General features: G+C 36.3%; 1 protein-coding gene across 6 annotated transcripts in view; it reads right to left on the minus strand.

Annotated features, from left to right (window-relative positions):
- Nucleotides 1-16,047, minus strand: part of ENAH (ENAH actin regulator) — a 155,386-nt gene that overhangs the window by 36,900 nt on the left and 102,439 nt on the right. For all 6 annotated transcript variants that reach the window (XM_052653474.1, XM_052653480.1, XM_052653479.1 and 3 more), the window contains exon 4: nucleotides 3,977-4,061. In XM_052653474.1, the coding sequence (XP_052509434.1) occupies nucleotides 3,977-4,061 (85 nt within the window). The remainder of the gene's footprint in view (nucleotides 1-3,976; nucleotides 4,062-16,047) is intronic.

The following is a 16,047-nucleotide window of genomic DNA, read 5'->3' on the forward strand; positions in this document are numbered from 1 at the left end:
AATCATTAAAAATAACTTTATGTTTCTTTTTACTTCTGCTAGTATGGCTACTAGCAAAGTTTTAACTGAACATGTAGCTTCTATTTCTACCGGACAGTTCTGGTCTAGAACGTACAGTTAAAAATATCACCAAGAAGGGACTTCCCTGGTGGTCCAGTGATTAAGAATCTGCCTGCCAATGCAAGGGACAAAGGTTCAATCCCTGGTCAGGGAACTAAGATCTCATATGCCTAAGAGCAACTAAGCCTGTGCAACACAAATTACAGAGCCCATGCACTCCTAAGCCTGTACACCACAGCTAAGATCTGATGTAGCCATAAATAAATAAATACCTTTAAAAATATCACTAAGAATACAGAACAAAGAAACAGAGGCAGGAAATGAGAAAACACAAGCATCATAAGGAAATAACTCAGGAGGCCCAGCATTTGATCAGTAGGAGTTCCCCAAAAAGAGAACAGAAGAAACAGAAGGAAATGGTTGAAGAAATTAAAATTTCTTAAAAATTAGGAGCTGCGGCTAAGTCTTCCCAAACAGAAACGGTCCACTAAGTATTGAGCTTAATAAATAGGGGAGGACCCCAAAACCTAATCTAATCACATCTTGGTGAAAACTCAGACTACTGTGGCTACTAAGAAGGTTAAATGGATTCTAGGAAGGGGGGAAAAAGATCACCTACAACATCAAGACAAAAATTTAATAACAGTCACAGAAAGACTGCAAATGTATAAACCTTGAAAATAAAAAAGATGATGTGTCTGCCAAAGCTAGGTTGCAGAACAGAGAAAGGGGGCAGCGGGATGTGCAGAACTGCTGCACTCCTCTTACAGAGTTAGGAGTTAAGACATATTGTCTAAGGCTGTCGTTGTCTAGTCATTCAGTTGTATGCGACTCTCTGCGACCCGCCAGGCTCCTCTGTCCATTAAATTCTCCAGGCAAGAATACTGGAGTCGGCTGACATTTCTTTCTCCAGGGATCGAACCTGTGTCTTCTGCACTGTCAGGCAAATTCTTTACTGCTGAGCTACCAGCAGAGCCCGAGTGGAACTAAAAATAATAACTACTCATAATTGGCAGGGGAAGTAAAGAAATCTTCGTTTTTCATAGCAAAGATTCAATAGCTACTCTCTGTAATGTGACTAATCAAAAAATAGAAATATAAACAAATTATTATGGAAGAACTCATCAAAAGAACTTAAGGTAGAAATGGTTAAAAATGTTTAAATCTGGTGACTAATATGAGGGAAGGCACAACTGTGCAGCAGATTACCCTCCCTAACTTGAGACCCTCCTGTACTGTTTGAGCAAAAAAAAGTTTAATAAAAAAAATTAATCTGGCAGTAATAAAAGTAGGAATAGCTGAAAGGGGTCTAGGTTAAAGACAGAAAAACTAGAAAGTCAAATCTATAGTAGTATATAAGAGAATAAACACTGGAGAAACCTACTACCAATGAGAATATTAGAACAGTAAACCCAACAGGCTTTTAGAGAAAGAAAGAACGAACTGTACTTGAATAGATACCATGAACGAAGATAATTATAGACTTTCCACACAGCAATTCTGGGAGAAATATTAGACAGAAGAAGGAATGTACATTACGAACGAGGCATCAGTGGGATACCCACCCAGGTGGATGAGCTCGACAACAGGAATTCTCATTGAGCATCCATTGTTGGAATTAAGGGGGTCTGTGATCCTCTGGACCATGTAAGGGCAGACGTGTGCACAATCACACACACATATCTGAAGGGTGTGTCTGTGGGGGGGGACAGGATAGAAGGAGGCAGTAGTTCACCACTTCCTTCCAGTTCTCAAAAAGGACCCATGACACTACTCCATTTCACTGGAAATATGGGTCTAGAACTCTACTGGATAATTAGGAGCTGTAGATTTTGAAGCCATCAGCATAAAACTACAAGACCCAACCAAACCATCAATTTTTCAAAGGTTATACTGTGTGCAGAAAGAAAAAACAAAACCTTACATAAGAAAACAAAGAGGTACAAAAAGGAGAGAAAAGGAGAAGGGTTAGCAAAAAGAGATTCTAAAGTATCAAAAGGAAGAAAGAGAAGTGGTACTCTAAGAGAAGACCAGTCTAAGTAAATGGTGGAAGCAGCATGTCCAGTACATCTGTGGAGACACAGGCAGATTTCATAAGAATAAAAAGGAAGTGGGTGGAGAATGAAGAAAAGGAATGAAGATGAAATAAATACTGGAGAGAGAAGGAAATTGGTTGGTGTCATGTGGAAGGAGAAAGCAGTCTATGCGTGACTGTGGACAAAAAACATAAAATTTATATGAACTTTTCAGAAGTTTGGATTTCATGCTTCAAAATGAGTTCAAGTCTTCAACTAAACAAGTAAGTAATGTAAACATCTTCAATTTTCAAACTCTAAAGTATCTACTCATATACAAAGAGAAAAACTTCCAAGTTCAGATGAACACTTTGAAAAGAGAAAAAATATACATGAGACATGGTGTTCTAGTAACAATTTCTAAAAATTCACTTAAAATACTCATTTCCAACTAAAACTGTATGCTGCAAGTTCTTGACAGCCCTGTGCAAAGCAGATGTCCCACCTGTGACCCTGAACGAGTCAGCAGTACTAGCAGATGGCTTCTGTCTCCATCCTCTACGGTCCTGGCCTCCAGCAACTGTGTCTGGGACTACTTGCTTGCCAACTTTGTATCACCCAAAGATTATGTACTATGTTCAGGGTTTTCTCCTGGTTCTTCCTAGCCTTTGCAGTTCTTCTCAGCCTTTGTAGAAGGCTAGGAAGAATCTAACAAAGGCTAACAAAGGCTAGGAAGAATCTACTACTCTTAATATTTGGGATGTTAGTTAAACATGTGCCCCCTGCAGTGCAAAGACAGAGTCTTAACCACTGGACCACTAGGGAAGTCCCCTATGATCATTTTTTATTAACTGCTTTTCTTATCGTGTGTATGAGAGACAGATCATTACAATTTCTGTTAGACTTATCCTAGTATGTTTAAAACTTTCAACATAGAACTGAAATGATTATGTCCTTTCAATTTCATTTCTACAGAAACTCAATTTATTCAGATCTGTCACAGCATCACTCTAAAGGGCAGACAGAGTTTCACCACCTGTGGAGGCTACTTCTGGAACTATCTGAAGATACAGACGGTCCAAAGCAAACCTCATTTTGGGAGATCCTGGAGGGCATTCTTCAAGGACTAAGTAGTTACACAGCAAAGTAACCAACAAAGAACCACAGCAAGAGATCCCTTGACCATCCGTCAGGGAAACACGGCACATTTATTAAGACAAGACAAAGAATATAAAGAATGTCTCCAATGTGAGGTCCAAATCAAAGACAACAATAAAATATACTGGCTTGCCATGGAGCAAATGCCTTTCAACTGGAAAATTCCATCTACATGATGGCTATCAATTTCCAGAACAAAACAGGGGTAATCTACTGGTAACCAAAAGCAACATCAACATCTCCAAAAAAAGTCTTCCTTTGTTTAAGCAGGACACCTGGTTTGACTAGCTCAATTTTAGTTACTGACTGTACCTGAATTTTATAAAACTGTTTTGTTATAAAGTAGCTTATAATTAGAGACTATTTTGCTAATTCAAAAAAAAAAAATCCCTAGATGAAGCTGTATTATAATTTCAAATGTATTTCTACACTGCACTGAAAATAATGAAGATAATATTATTGATTTCATTAAACCAGCAGTTTAATCAAAATCAGAATGACTATACACTTCATTACTAAGTCCTGCCTAATGTTCAATGCCTTATACAGTCAACACTATTTCAAGCTTCCAAATTAGTCACTTGACAGCCGTAATGATCACAGATTAATTTATAACAGCTATAAAAATATCTTTAAGACTTAACAGTACACATTTCATGATGAGACACAATCTACTTTCAATATCAGACGTTCAGACTGGTCTTCTGCAGGAGACAGGGGCAAATAATAACCTGAGAATTTACCTTCTTTGAATTTCCAATTCTTCTTGTGATGGGCCATTCTGAACTTGGGCAGGTAGTTGTGAATTTTGTCTAGGCAATGTTGGCCCTAAAAAGGGAGGGAAACATTATAAATGAACATTATCTTTATATTGCGCTGGATAGAGGAGGTAAAATCATGAGAATAACATAAAACCATCACATAATTACAAATGTATCTTCTTTTTGTTTAGCAAAATAAAATATAAGCTTCATATAACACACAGCAAATGAAAGACTGCAACAAAATACTGTCATTATTTCCAGAAGGCTTACTTGAAACAAATGGAAAACATCAACAATAAAGGAAAAATAAACATTTATATATGAAGAGCTTGAGTAAAACAAGTGTTCAATGAGCATCTGAATAGGCACCTAAGCTTGACATTTTCTAAGACAATGAGACATTCTCTTGGGGGTACTTATTCATGAAGTGGAGAGGGAGAACTTAAATGAAAAATCAGAATTCAAAAACTCACCTAAATAGAACACTGGAAATGAAAAACAGGAGAGAGAAAGCATGAGAACCTTATTACTAGACTGATGCACGCTAATGCATTTATCAAACTTGCCCACTTTAAGTTGCCATTCTTATTTAATGGCCTGGCATTTCCAGCACTGGTGAAAACAAACATTTGCTAAACTTTCACATATAATTAATCTACTTATCTGAACTTTTAATGTAACAGAGGTAACTGCAATAGTTTTTCACTTGGGGTAAAACAAAACAAAAACCCTGCATTCAAACCAACACGATTCTGTCATGAGAAACTAATGACCATTCATTCCCATGTCATATAAAATGCAGACCCATTTTTAGCATCTCATAAAGAAGGCCACTAAACAATGGGACATTTTAATGTCACTGGATATAAAAACTGTCACAAAATGAGATAAATAAAATACTGGATCTAATATACAATGCTTATAGTTATAATAGAACAATCTTGAATTTAATCCAGTAAAGAAGAGAATAAAGAAATAGTAGTTATCTTTCACTCTTGGAGAGAAATATATGCATAATGATAATGCTATACATATTTGTGAATTCTAGTGTGCTAGCAAAGGGCCCTGGCAGATATTTTGAAAGTGTTTTTATAGACCACTAGTATAAAAGACAGTTAATAAATTCTTGTAAATCTGAGTTAACAGCCCAAAGTATCTATTTTATACTAGTGGAGATTTCACAAAGAGAACGATAAGGTTCATTAGAATATAATACAGTACTTGTTATATCCCAAGTGTAAAAAAATAATTTGATCTGAACTTACCTACTAATTTTTCCCTCATCTCTTTACATGTTTTTAATCATTTAATTTGTCCTCTGAAGACAAATTAGATGACAACTGCAATGATACTTCACTAGATTTCCTATAAGTCTCTGCTATTTTAAGAGCCACATAAAGGAAATATAAAAATATATTAATTCCATGTCATCAGTAACAGCAACAACAAAAAATAAAAAAGCTTCTAAAATTAAAAATGCATTTAAATGTTTGCATAATTGAAGATATATAGTGTCTAGTAAACAGACTGGAATTCTCTCCTTTCTGATATCAAGATAATGATACAAAAACAGACTGCCATCTTAAGCCACACGCTAATGTTCAGTGTACATTACTTGTCTCTTCTGGCTGAAGGAAGGGGACAAACAAGGTGGGTGGGTACTTTTGAAAATATATAAACTAGTCGGAGGCAGTATTTACAAAGTTATACTCATCAAAAAATATTAAATGTGAGTATTTAGCATGGTCAACTCATAAGACCATCATGGTTTAACTATTTTCAAAAATAATGTTTGGATATTTAAGTTAAAACCTCATGCGGCTCAAATAATTAATCAGGTGAACGTCAGATTTGTTTGGCATCAATCTCAAATTTGATCCTAACACATCTAGATCCTAACACATCTATACCAGGCACTGTAATTATTATTGTAACAATAATATTAATAGATTAAATTCATCAATTAAAATCTCTCGATATTAAGTTTCAACACAAAGAGAAAGATGTCAATATCTCAACTCAATCCTGCTGATTTCATTTAAAGGTTTTTTAAATTAAACTAACGGAAGTTTGATATAACTCGCAAAAAAATCTGAATGTGAGAAAGGTCTAATTTGGATTTTTTTTTTTTAAGTTTTGAGTTTTAAGTTTACTCAGCAAACTTGTTTTAAAAGGAGCTTTAAGAAATGTGTGTAATATTTTCTGGCTAATATTGCTAATTATAAAAATAGTTTACAACAAGGAAGATCCTTTTTAAATGGGAGGAATCCAAGAACAACTAAAAAACGCTCTAAAATTCTTTTCTACATGGCTCTTGGTGATAATGGGTTATCTTCACAAAAACTTTCTTTAAAAGGGGTGGGGGTGGGAACAGAAAAGGAGAAGCCTCCTCCCCCAGCATTTTCTCACATCCATATTTAATCTGGTTATTTTGTTTCCTCTTTATCAATACGGTCAACTGACAATTAACAAGCACACTGAAATTTATGTGCATTTAAAAATAATATAAATGTACTGGGAGATCAAATAAGAGTTCTAGGTAAATTATGAACTTCAGGTACACAATTACATTCTTTCTTCTTGTCCAACACTCTACTGGGTTACGCAGTTGGTAAACTATACCAAAGGCACCACACAACATGAAGCAGCCGTTAAAGAGTACAAGGCTGTCAGCTGCCACTGTACTTTCTGTAATACAACTACTGGTTACTCCACACAGGTCATATGTCTACATGAGTATCTGTGTTCTCATAGAATGCCAAAAAAAAAAAAGGTAGTTTACTAACAAATGGGTTAAGTAACAACATTTTAGGAGCATCACAGGATAGTCAACAGTTCTTTTGGAGGGAAAAGGGAGAAGAGACAAGTGAACCTGCTTTGTCCCTACTCTAATATCATAAAGAACAGTAGCTATATGAGAGTTTAGTCTTTTTCTGCTTTATTACCAGAGCCAGAGACAATAGTTGGTCCTAATGTGTCCTGGCTAGGATTCATGTAGCAAAGTATGTAAATCACTGATTCTAATAAAGAAAACGTGTCCATGTCGCTGACACAGTAACTTATAAATGACGGAAATCAGGACAGAACATCTCTCTAAACCAGGAATGAATGGCATTTCAGTCTTGACTTTAGTACTGAGTTTTGGCTAAAGCACATTTCACTTATTGTCACGTTCTAATTTTCACATATCTTGTTTCACACTTAGCCACAGACTATTTAAAAACACAGGACTAAAAGACAAATAAGTGTTATTATGCACAATACAATCAAGTTTAAACTTAGCAATGTGGTAATTATATTGTTTGCACACAGTTAAATCAATCAAAGGTAATAATGGGGGAAATTTGCTTTTTAACACATTATTTTACAGCTTAAAAAATTCACCTTTATGAAAGCCAAATCTTTTCTCTACAACTGGGTAAACTCTATTATTCTGCAACTGGATAAGCGCTATCTATTATTCTGCATGTGAAACCCCACATATTAAGTAGCAAAGTATAGAACACCAAGTAAGTTTTCAAAAAGAGCTACAGAGTCCTAATAACACAAACAAGAACAATCACACTCGCAGCTAGTCCAAAAGATGGCCTGGAAGAACCCCCAGGAGGAGGCAGAAAAATCAAAATTAAAAGTTACTAATTAAACACTTAATCTGCAACAATTAACTGAGGAATGAAGATGGAGTGAAGCGTTTATACGGGGCTGCATGACAGGCCCACTCCTATGACTGTCACCTGGGACAATCATAAAATAAAACCTCAGGTGATTAAGGAATGCATCAGAATTTTCATTTTGGGGGGCAAATTATAACACATATTTCCTTGCCTAAACCAGCAAGTATATCAACCTTAAAACAATTCTCTTTATAGGTAAAGAAACAATATTAGTAGTACTGAAGGAGTATATCAAAAACTCTGAGTCACATGGATAAAATAAAGATACACAGCTGAACTGTTCATATAAAATTTTAGTAGTATTTATCATTCTATCTCTCATAAAATAATCCGGCCAGTTAAGGTATACAGTAGTCAGAAAGGCATATCTGAGTCAAAGGAGGGGGGGATGCTGCGCCTGCAAGATTTAAAAGTCACTTTTTGAACTGGGGTTTTCAAAACCAAAGTTTTAGAATCAAATGAGACTAAAAGGAATTCAGATGTATGTCTGTGTGTGTGTGTGTAAATGTTTACATATGCAGATATATCCTAGTGTAAGGAGAAGGATATGCATATACTTGATTAACTGTAATGTGGAAAAGGCTAAGTGACATAACTGATTTGTCCATGCAAACAACACATATATGTGCACACATGTGTATATGAGTGTGAGAGTGAAAGAAAACACACTATAAGCCTAAATTCACTCCTAAGCCACAGATATCTAACCTACTGAATCAAGGAGGCTGTCAATCAGAAATCAATCTATCAAAGCATGAAAGAGCTCACAGCTGCCTCACAACATGTACATTTGGAAACTAATTCAAGCTAAGCAAAAGCTCCCTTCCAGTAAATCCCAGTTACATTCCTGATATCATAGTAAGATGGATAAAACTTTCCCTCTAAAACTCTAATTTAAAAGATTGCTCTCAAACAAAATAGTTAAAAACAAAAATGAACAAACAAAAACTCCTCTCATTCATGTTGGAAGAAGTGAACAAGAATTAGTTCTGAGATACTAATTGTAACTAAATCGTCGCTAGGAAGCCAACTCAAACAAAAGCTGACCAAATCACCTACATGAACCACAACAAATATCACAACATAAAACAGTAGCTTGCTGTATATCCCAAATTCCACAAACCAGACCATGGCCTAAGGAAACAAAAGTTATGGAAATGCGCAAGTAGTATGCACCACAGCTTGAAAAAGTAATGTAAACATAATGTTGCTTACCACAGAAAATACATCGCAAATTAGTGCTGTCCTGGGTAGCAGTAACCTTGCTCTGGGCTGCAACAGACACCTTGGTGTTAGAAGCTTCAAAAGACAACGGGGCCATCTGAAGAACTTCACATAAACTAAAAGGTGCTTTGAAAGGTTCAAAACGTATTATACATACGTCCTAGCTAGACCCTCATTCTGGAAACTCTGTAATTAATACAAACGTATCCTCTGTAACATAATTTTTTCAAAAAATTTTGTGTTGGTTTTTTTTTTTTTGGTGGAAAAACCCTATAATAAGCCACAGATCAAATGATGCACTTACAGCTTAATTATTTCCTGAGTTACACGATCAGAGAATGCATCAATTTGCATGTTCCAATTTATCTTAAAACGTAAATGGATCTGAGATACAGGGAGTCAAACCTTTGGCCATTAGTTAATTTCATGATAGTCACCCTCTTTCAGTATTGCTCATTTAAAGGAATTTGCAGCTGAACAAAATTTAAGGGAAATGCTTATGATTAGCTTAACATGACTGAACTCATTTCTCCTAGCTGAAAAAGACCAGAGCCATTTTAAACGGCCTCCAGCAATTAAAGTGTTACATATTCATTGATGTAAAGTAAGAAGATCTTCATTTTTCACTTTAAAAAACATCAAAACTATTGTTTTATCAAGCCACATTTTATTTTTCCTTTTTTCTTCAAATGTGTATATGCATACACATTTGAAAAAAAATCTTACTAAAAATGTGTGGCCACATCAAAAGGCCATTTAGTATTTAGGCTATCTACACTAAAATTTACTTTGAGTATTAACGAGATAAATTCTCTTTAAGTGAAAAAATTCAATGAGGAGGAGGTGATAATTTATGAAAAGGCTTTTATAAAAGCAAGGTGACACTCAAAATTAGGGTGGGAAAAGCAAAACTAAATTTCTTTTAGTTTTACATTAATACCATTCAAAACTTTACATCAATACTTTTCTATAAAATACTACAGAAATTCTTTTCAGCTTGGGAAAGATTTTCTCTTCCAATCAGTATTAATCAAGAAACAGTGAACAAGTTAAAAATATACTGACTTAAGAAAGACTGCAGAAAGGCAAACAAGACAGTATTTTAGATTTCCCTTAAAACTGTATTCTTTAATAATACAATATATGCTAACTAAAAAAAGTCTGCATAGAATCAGAACCAAACCAATTTATATTTTAAGAATACACACCTGCAAACGGTAATAAATCTTAAATAATCAAGAAAATCTTTATCATTTATAGAAATCAGATTTAATCCAATCCAATTAAGTTTAAACCTTGCTTTAAAGATATTAAATACAGCAGATTTTTTAAACACAAACAAGACTAATGAATGTCACCTTTGCTAAGTATTTCCACCCACCCAATCAATTATTATTAAAGTAGCATGCACAATTATTTACAGTAATGACATAAAAAAAGACCACAGGCACACATATAAAATGTCTACTAGCCTAATCAGATCATGCCAAAGATGATAAACCATTTAGAAAATTTTCAATAATTATATTTTAATTATATATTTTAAACTTAAAAAAAAAATCTGTCTTACCGATGTCTGTAAATGACTACTTCTATAAAGCCTTTATTAAATAAACATGCCTAGTCTTCAGGTTTTACCTTTCAGTTCCTTTCATTTATATTTAAAGGATTAAAAAATAAAAATATTAAAAACTTACAGGAATAACCTGAGAAATTATCTCGTCTCTGACAGCAAAGAAACTGCCACATTCCATTACCAATCATTTTGGCAAAAAGTCATCTGACATTTGTCAGAATGCAGTAACACATTATTACCACATAAGACACAAAACTCCCAATCTCGTGACAACTTAAACAATTATGCAATATTCTATGCAACCTGGTATCTTTAAACATCTTTTTCCTACCGACTTTTACTTCATACCATCCTGTAAAGTACTGATCTAAATTCTGATAAGCTAGATAGAGTTCTACTGCAGTTTGCATTTCCTGAAGATACTAAATTATTCATTCTATCATATGCATAAGGCTAACAGCACTTCCTGCTTAATACTGATGCTGCTGACTCTTTGCTCAACTGAGGGAGGAGCACAGAATATGGGAAAAGAACATTCAGTGTTCGGATTGAAGAAATTCAGTTAGAAAAAGAAAAAAGGGACATTTCTCTTTAAATCTGCATATTAAAATAGGCTCAGGGCTTAGAGAAGTAAGGATGGACCCTAAAGGAAAACACAAACTGAGGAGGTTAAGATATATCAAAAAAGCAAAATTTAACCTCTATGTTAGACTTCAAGAAAAGAAAAATGACCCATCTCCATTAGCTACACCGATCGTGAAATAGTCTTGTCATGGTTGTTCATGCATTTCTAATAGTTTGTAAAACAGCTATCCCTCAGGCTTTCTCCACCCTTTACCATACTTTACTGTTAGGTGTTTTGTACAAGCAGGGTAGTACAGAAACCTTGGGTGAGATACTAGTAGGAGAAAATGACAAGATGTCACTTGATCAGTATTACTGTTACTGCTATATAGAATTAGTATAGTAGATTCTTAATATTCACATTTTTAACCTTAGAGGTTTCCACTGTCACAGCAATTAATCTCAAAGTACTTTGTAATGAGGATACTGCCCATCTCAGCATTTTTTCTGAGGATTAAATGATGAAAGTTTGCTTAGAGCTGGTTTTCATTTGGTTTGTGCTCTCTGGAAAGCTGGTCTGTTGAGTGAGCACAGCACCAGCATCCAAATTAGCAGTGGCTCCCATGAGGGCCCAGGTTATCATCCTCATGACTGCAAAGAGCTACTGTCAGCAGTTGTGAGAGGGCAGGAAAGCATGTTAGAAAGCAGAGACCTCACTCTGCCAACAAAGGTCCGTCTAGTCAAGGCTATGGTTTTTCCTGTGGTCATGTATGGATGTGAGAGTTGGACTATAAAGAAAGCTGAGCGCCGAAGAATTGATGCTTTTGAACTGTGGCGTTGGAGAAGACTCTTGAGAGTCCCTTGGACTGCAAGGAGATCCAACCAGTTCATCCTAAAGGAGATCAGTCCTGGGTGTTCATTGGAAGGACTGATGCTGAAGCTGAAACTCCAATACTTTGGCCACCTGATGGGAAGAACCGACTCACTGCAAAAAGACCCTGATGCTGGGAAAGACTGAAGGTGGGAGGAGAAGGGGATGACAGAGGATGAGATGGTTGGATGGCATCACTGACTCAACGGACATGAGTTCGAGTAAGCTCTGGGAGTTGGTGATGGACAGGGAAGCCTGGCATGCTGCAGTCCACGGAGTCACAAAGAGTCGGACACGACTGAGCGACTGAACTGAACTGACTGAAAGCAAACGTGCTTGTGTTTGTTCTAATACATCTAGAATAGAATGGAGGAAGACACTGCAGTGTGGTATGGTTGCCTGTCTTCAAAAAGTAGGCACCGTGAAGTATAAACTGGGGCAGCCACTACGGAAAGCAATATTGAAATTTCCCCCAAAATTAACAACAGAACTACCATATAACCCAGAAATCCCACTTCTCGGTATATTCCCAAAAGAACTGAACACAGGAAACTGAAGAAATAATCTGCATTCCCATGTTCAGTGCAGCAACAGTCACAAAACTTGATGTACAAAACAACCTAAGTGTTCATTAACAGATGAATGGGTGAAGAAGATACACTATGTGTATCAATATATCAATATACACACACCCCAATATTGTTCAGCCATAGAAAAAGGAAATCCTATTATTAGCAGCAACGTGGATGGATCTTGAAGGTATTATGCTAACTGCGATAAGCTGGACAAAGAAAAGACTGCATGGAATCACCTGGATGTGGAACCTAAAAAAGCTAAAATCACAGAAACAGAGAGTAGAAGAGTAATTGCCAGGGGCTGCGGAGTGGGGTGGATTGATAATAGGCTGGTAAAAGGGTACACATTCTTAACTGCAAAATGAATAAAGGCTGAAGATCTAATGTAAAGCATAGTTGATAACACTGTACTGTATAACTGAAATTTTCTGAGAAAAGAACATAAATGTTCTTAACAAAACAAAACCACCAATCAACCAAACAAAAAAGATAAACATGCAATAGCTGCACTAACCAGATGGAAGAAATCCTTTCACAACTTACACATGTATCAAATCATCATGATGTACACTGTAAACATCTTACAATTTTGTCAATTATACCTCAATAGAAATGGGAGGAAAAAAGTACTCTATCTGCAGGGCACTGTGCTAAACAACATGAGACTTACAAATCGTAAATTTTACTCAAAGTGTGGTATTTTTAAAGTGGTATTTTAAAACATTTTCAAAAGAATTTCAAATTGTTTTGAAATACATGTAGTTTTTAACACAGGAAAATCTTACATATCTCAGAAAATGAAACATCACATGTCCATAGTCACAAGTGAAAAAAATACCACCACTCTCTTTTCCTAAATTACTGAGTCTTAGGTAAAACTGTTTGTATGACTGAGTTTCCCCACCCCTCTTCATTTCTTTAGTTCTCCCCTAAATTAGGGCCTCAAACGCATTTTCTTTCTTTCTAAGCAAGCATGAAGATGACTGCTCACAGTTGATAACTTGCTGATAATTGATTAGGCTTTGGCAACAGCATCATTCCAACACCCATTTTGTAAGCCCTTTGGATGTGGAATGAGTGACTGCCTCTAGCTAAAGAAACTGAAGAGTCAAGCTGCAGGGTCTATATGACAGTTTCAAAGGCGAGAGTAACTCATGTCCAACATTCATTTCTCTGCTTCTTCCTCCTGAGCATAGATCAAGGCCTGTCCATCAATAACCTTACCACCTCCATCCCCCCATCCCCCACCCCACCCCGTCCTTCCTTCCTAAGAAATTAGTAAGAATATGCTCAGAGAAAGCAGCACGTTCAGGCAGAATGCTTTAACAAAGATGATTAGCTCATTACTAATCATCTGGTTAACTCTCTAATCTATTCAGGTACGCAAACCAGATATCCAGGGCTCTCTTCACCTCTTCTTTCTATTGTGTGCTCAGCGGTGTCCTACTCTTCGTGACCCCATGGAAGAAGCCCTCCAGGCTGGGATTATTCCAGCAAGAACACTGGAGCGGGCTGCCATTGCCTCCTCCAGGGGAATCTCCCCAACCCAGAGAGTAAAGCTGAGTCTCCTGTGGCTCTTGCACTGGCAGGTGGATTCTTGAGCCACCTGGGAATTCCTTTCCCGCTGTTACTACTATTTAACCTATTTCCAAGTCCTGTGAATACAATCTCTGCATTTCTCTCTCCAAACCGTCTCCACTGTCACTGTTCATGTTCCACGATCTCTTGTTTTGATTCAGGATCTTTCGGTTTGCAAAGTGGGGTTCATATCCCAGAATACTGATCATACCCTGGGATGGGAAAGAAAACAGTAGTACTTCTGCTTCTGTTCATTTTCCCTAATTCTTTTTACATTTCTATAATTTCACATTTTATAATGTATTCAACATGTCAATACTAAACATAAACTACAAATACACATGCATTTAGGGACATAAAATACGCCAGCCTAGACTATTTTACATGGGGCTTCCCTTGTGGCTTAAAAGGTAAAGATTCTACCTGCAATGTGGGAGACTCAGGTTCAATCCTTGGGTCGGGAAGACCCCCTGGAGAAGGGAATGGCAACCCAATTCAGTATGCTTGCCTTGAGAATTCCATGGCCAGAGGAGCCTGGTGGGCTACAGTTCACGTGGTCGCAAAGAGTCAGACACGACAGAAGCGACTAACACCATCACTATCACTAGACTATACATGGCATCACCTAATTAATCTGTTCATCCTGATTGCCATACCTCTCCCCTCCAACAGAAACCAGTAACACCTCAGTATTAGTTATTAACCAGATCAGATCATCTCCCTTAGTAAAATCTCTTCAACAGCTTTCCACTGATCTAAAGATTAATGCCAAAATCCAGGGCTTTCTCCCCATGATGTAACTGTTCCCTAACTCATCCACCTCATACTCTGCTTCTCTCTACACTCCGGGTACACTGGCCTTTTAAATTCTCAAACGAGCTGTACCTCCTATGTGGACGTCTTCTGTCTGTGATCTTCTTGGTCAACCAATATGCTCCCTTTTTGAAAATTAGAACTTTCTGGTAGTCCACACCAGGAGTTACTATTAGTCCCCAGACAACTAAAAGAATTATTTCTCCCTCCTTTACTAGGCATTCTTATTTCCTGTTTCAAGTTTTATTAATTAGCTATGTTTTTAAAGATTATTCACTTCAAAAATTTTCCTGTTTCAAGTTTTATTAATTACCTATGTTTTTAAAGATTATTCACTTCAAAAATTTGAGAGGAGATAATAAGTATAAATATAAAATTGGGTAATACTAAATTTTCTAAGAAATGTGAAGAATCTGCCTAGACTTAAAAGTTTTAGGCAACATTAATATTAGGCAAAGTGGGAGGGAGAAGAGGGAGGACGGATATATGTAAAAAGGGACCCAATTCCATGGGCCAGGCTCATCTGGGGATGAGAGGCAGCATCTAATAATATGAGAACATGTCAAGTCATTCTTAAGGAAATTCATACAATTTCGTTCCCTTATCCTTAAATAAAGAGGTGAAATTCTTTTAACTAAGAAACCTGTTTTCACTCTAAAAGGGTAACACAGAAGTTTTCAAAGACCATGTCTATTCTTCCCTACTTTTGTAACAGAAGAGAATCAAAAAAGCATGAAGTTAAAAAAAAAAAAAAAGTATGAAGTTTCTAAGCTAATGCTCTTGGATATGGGGGTGAAAGTGAAGGCAGGACAATGCTGGGCAAGAAAAACGCCCAGCCAAGGAGCCTGGGAGCCAGGACAATAACACCTAAGAGATTTCACAAATGGTCCAGCTCTCTTCTCTATATACAGTCAATCTGACACAGAAAACCACTACATGATTCTACTTCACACAGTTTACCACATTTTAAAATGTTGGGTTTTATAAAAAATACGAGGAAGCCTTTCTGCTTTGGTTATAACCTATTTATTTTAAAAATGTTCAGAATTAATCATTACTTTCACTGTATACAACTTAACACAAGAAAATAAATTGCTAAAATGAGAAACTCAGCTGTTAAGACTTGAAAGTATCCCTAGATCCATGAATATGTGCTAATGATTTACTTTTCAAAC

Source organism: Budorcas taxicolor, chromosome 16 (assembly GCF_023091745.1).
Source record: "Budorcas taxicolor isolate Tak-1 chromosome 16, Takin1.1, whole genome shotgun sequence".
NCBI classification, from domain to species: Eukaryota; Metazoa; Chordata; class Mammalia; order Artiodactyla; family Bovidae; genus Budorcas; species Budorcas taxicolor.